Here is a 3,541-nt window from a genome sequence, read left to right as displayed (position 1 = left end):
TCTTTAAACTTAAAAAAAGAATGAAAAGGTGTCTTAAGACCTGGGCCCTCAATTGTAAATGGCAGTGTCATGTGTGTCGCTCTGTCTGTGTCAGAAAGGGGACTTCTTGCGATATTTCATTGCAACTTCAGTGTGTGACAGACAACCAAGTCCAGCATTGTTTTCTTCAGTTGCTGAAGGAAAGAAAGAGTAGACCCCATAGGGCACTGGTTCAATGTCTTTTTCTAGCTTATGGCTTTGTTGTGAGTGCTGACATCAATACAGGCAAAAACCAAAGTGTGAAAAGTTAAACATTACAAATAGTCCCTAAAGTGATTTTCTATTTCACAATTCCACATACATAGACTAGTAGCGCTAATGGGTGCCTATCTGTATGTATTACTTACATACACTACAATGCAAGTTACTTATGCTGACATTGGTGGTTCTGTTTTTTGCTTTATGTGGACTCAGCCCTGGCATCACCTCACCCATGGACAGCACTGCAAACAAGGCTCAGTTACATCTTGAGTAACAATATTGATCCTCAACATAAAGTGTCTAAAATTAACAACAAAGCAATAGTGGGGATGTTTAGACTTGGGTGATAATACAGTTCAAACACAAACTTTCACCTGTTTTTGTGCTATAATCTAGTATGAGTTGAGCACAATTTGTGCTCATTCTTGGTTTAGCAGCAAAATGTACGACTGGATTTGTCTGGGTGGTAATTTTGTGTGCTAAATGTAAAAAAACTGTAATATCAGGTAAAAACAAGTGCAAAACTTGTCTGCACATATAATTTAACTTATTCACCACAGAAGTATAAATCAGGTGTAAAAACATGGAGAACCTCTGGTATGTTTATATACTTGGTTTTACAGCAAGGTTCTGAATAAATTGTGACCCACATTTATTTACCTGTGGGTGTTTCAGGTGTATTTCAGTTGACAAAGGATGTTTGTGACCAATTAGGGAGCATCTTGTTACAGGCTGCAAATGTATTTCTCAGTTTAGCAAATTGTATTGACCTCTGGCTATTTTTTTAGGGCATTCCTGTTGTTGACCTTTTTGAATAATTTGGACTGAATCTTCTTGGTTTTTATTCCATAAATAATTGGATTCAATGTCGGAGGAAGCAGAAAGTGCACAAAAGTCAGAAGTATTTGTAGAAGAGGTGGTACATGGTGGTGGCCAAACCTGTGAATCATGGAGACTGCTAACATTGGGGTATAAAACACAACAACCACACTCATATGGGTTGCACAGGCATTAAAAGATTTGAGCCGTTCATCTACAGAGGCAAAACCAAAGACGGTCCATAGAATCACAACGTAGGACAGGAGGATAAACATGGCGTCCAACCCCATGGTGGAGAGCACAGCAAATAGGCTGTAAATGCTGTTAACTTGGTTCCCTGGACACATATCCTTCATCACATCTGGATGTAAACAGAAGGGATGAGAAAGAATGTAACTCCTACAGTTTGGAAAGAGTTTCGCCAATAGGGGAATTGGGAGAAGAACTGAAGTCCCCCTGATCACTATCATTGCACCAATGGTTGTTATCAGTTTCATGGTTAAGATGGAGGAATACCGCAGAGGATTGCAGATGGCTATGACTCGGTCATAGGCCATAGCCAGCAGCACCGAAGACTCCATTACTGAAAAGGCATGAATGAAGAACATCTGGAGCAGGCAGGCATCTTCCGGTATCTCTTGTAGCTCAAACCAAATGACGCCCAACACCGTGGGAAGCGTGGCCATGGAGAGTCCGAGGTCAGTTACGGCTAACATGGAGAGAAAGATGTACATGGGCTTGTGCAGGCTTTGTTCGGTTTTTATAATAAACAGAAGAGCTGAGTTGCCTACGATAGTCACAATATACATGAAACTCAAAGGGATCGAAATCCCGATGTGCACAGCTTTTGAGCCTGGGATGGCAGCGAGAATGAAGGAAGAAGAGTGTCTGATGTCCGTCATGTTGAGGTGTAACATGATATCCAATTGACTGACTGGTCTGTTTCACAATCTCCTGCCTGAGGAAAAACACTGAAATGAGAACAAATAAGTTATATATAGCGGGTTAAAGCAGACTGTGTTTTGCATCATTGTAAAAATGCAGGAATATACACAAATTCCACATGACATTAATTATGTTGGCATTGACAAATCACTAAATCCCCTGTACCTCTGTCTTTAGCTGGACAAAACTGGTGACAACTTATGCTACTCAGGTTAAAACTGAAGCCGTACAGGGCTATTCACTCTCTTGATCTTGGTGACATAACAGCAACTCTCCACCATTACTATTCAAAATGTCTCAGGCTCAACAATCTTTAAAAAAAACAGATTGGGGATAGAAGGATATCAAGTGATGAAGCAATAAGAACACAGTTATCGTTTAAGATTTTTTCTAATTTCAAAAACTAGTTAGTCTACTAGAATAGATAGAGTTTTATTGCATCAATGTGGATATCATAAAGAAGGGGTTTACGACATTTTGTCTATAGAAAAACAAAACTTTTTGGGGTTTTACGGCTAGCATGTCTGCGATTTGATATCTTGTACCAATATTGGTTTTCAGAATGTTGCAAAGATAACGTAAATTGGTAAGTATGCATTTACTATACTTACCTTCCAATATAAGTACCTTGACGATGTATACCTTCTACGTATGTAGATGTGGAGTTCAGAATAATAAATCAAATTTATACCTATATGTACGCGCCTTAAAAATGTTGCCAAAAAATGTTGCCAAACCTATGTCTCTTTACATTGTAAAATCCTTTGAAGTCAGTTTACCGGAATACTTGGGGGGCGATCCTTCTCCTTTATGAGCATGGTAGCCATGCTTGCTCTGATTGGTTGGAGGTTTCATATCCTCCAGAAGGGTTTCTGAATACAGTAGCAGTTACTTCACCCAGCATGTTTTTAAAATATGACAGAAGGGATGGGGTGAGAAGGCACTAGTAGCCCTGACAAGCAAGATTCCAGTATGTAGCTCAAAACCAAAGCTGATGATCTAATTTTATAAATATGGTCCAACTCATTCTTATTTCAAACTCTGTGAAGAAGGTTTTGAATAAGCTCAGGCAAAATCTAGTTTATGTCAGCATAATTTTGAGTACTTTCTGGTAGTTTTAATCATGCTTGTTATGCAAAATACTAAGCCTGGGCAGAGTTTGCGGAGTTCCGCTACGCAAAGTGCAAAATAACTCTACGCAGAGCACCGCAAGCAGCGGAATACGTTAAATAAATGCTGTTCGCTGTGATTTTCAGTGCCAAGTGCTTGTCATGACTATGCAATCATTGCTAACGGCACCTTGTACAGCGCAAGCCACATTGTATAATTGAGATTTCATTCAAGTAAAAACCTACTGCAGGATTAAGGGAACAGCGTGAATGAAGAGCGGCTGCTTATTAAATCACGTGGGATTTCGTGCTTTTTTAAGCTTTAGTCATAACCTTCCTTCCTATCTTTACACAAAGATGCATTTCATCCTGAAAAACATAACACAGAATGTTAAATTGGCATTTTGTGTAATTAGTGGTAATTTTTG

At 39.2% G+C, this 3,541-nt stretch overlaps 1 protein-coding gene across 1 annotated transcript; it reads right to left on the bottom strand.

The window, feature by feature from the left end:
* Positions 1-1,000: 1,000 nt before the first annotated feature.
* LOC147705850 (olfactory receptor 51G2-like) lies at positions 1,001-1,976 on the bottom strand. Its single transcript, XM_086928988.1, has one exon. It carries the CDS (start codon positions 1,974-1,976, stop codon positions 1,017-1,019), a length of 960 nt encoding a protein of 319 aa, XP_086785114.1. The 3' UTR covers positions 1,001-1,016.
* Positions 1,977-3,541: the final 1,565 nt, after the last annotated feature.

The sequence above is a fragment of the Lissotriton vulgaris genome, chromosome 7 (assembly GCF_964263255.1).
Source record: "Lissotriton vulgaris chromosome 7, aLisVul1.2, whole genome shotgun sequence".
NCBI classification, from domain to species: Eukaryota; Metazoa; Chordata; class Amphibia; order Caudata; family Salamandridae; genus Lissotriton; species Lissotriton vulgaris.
Note: the sequence above shows the minus strand (reverse complement) of the source record. Positions and strands in the feature narration are given on the sequence as shown.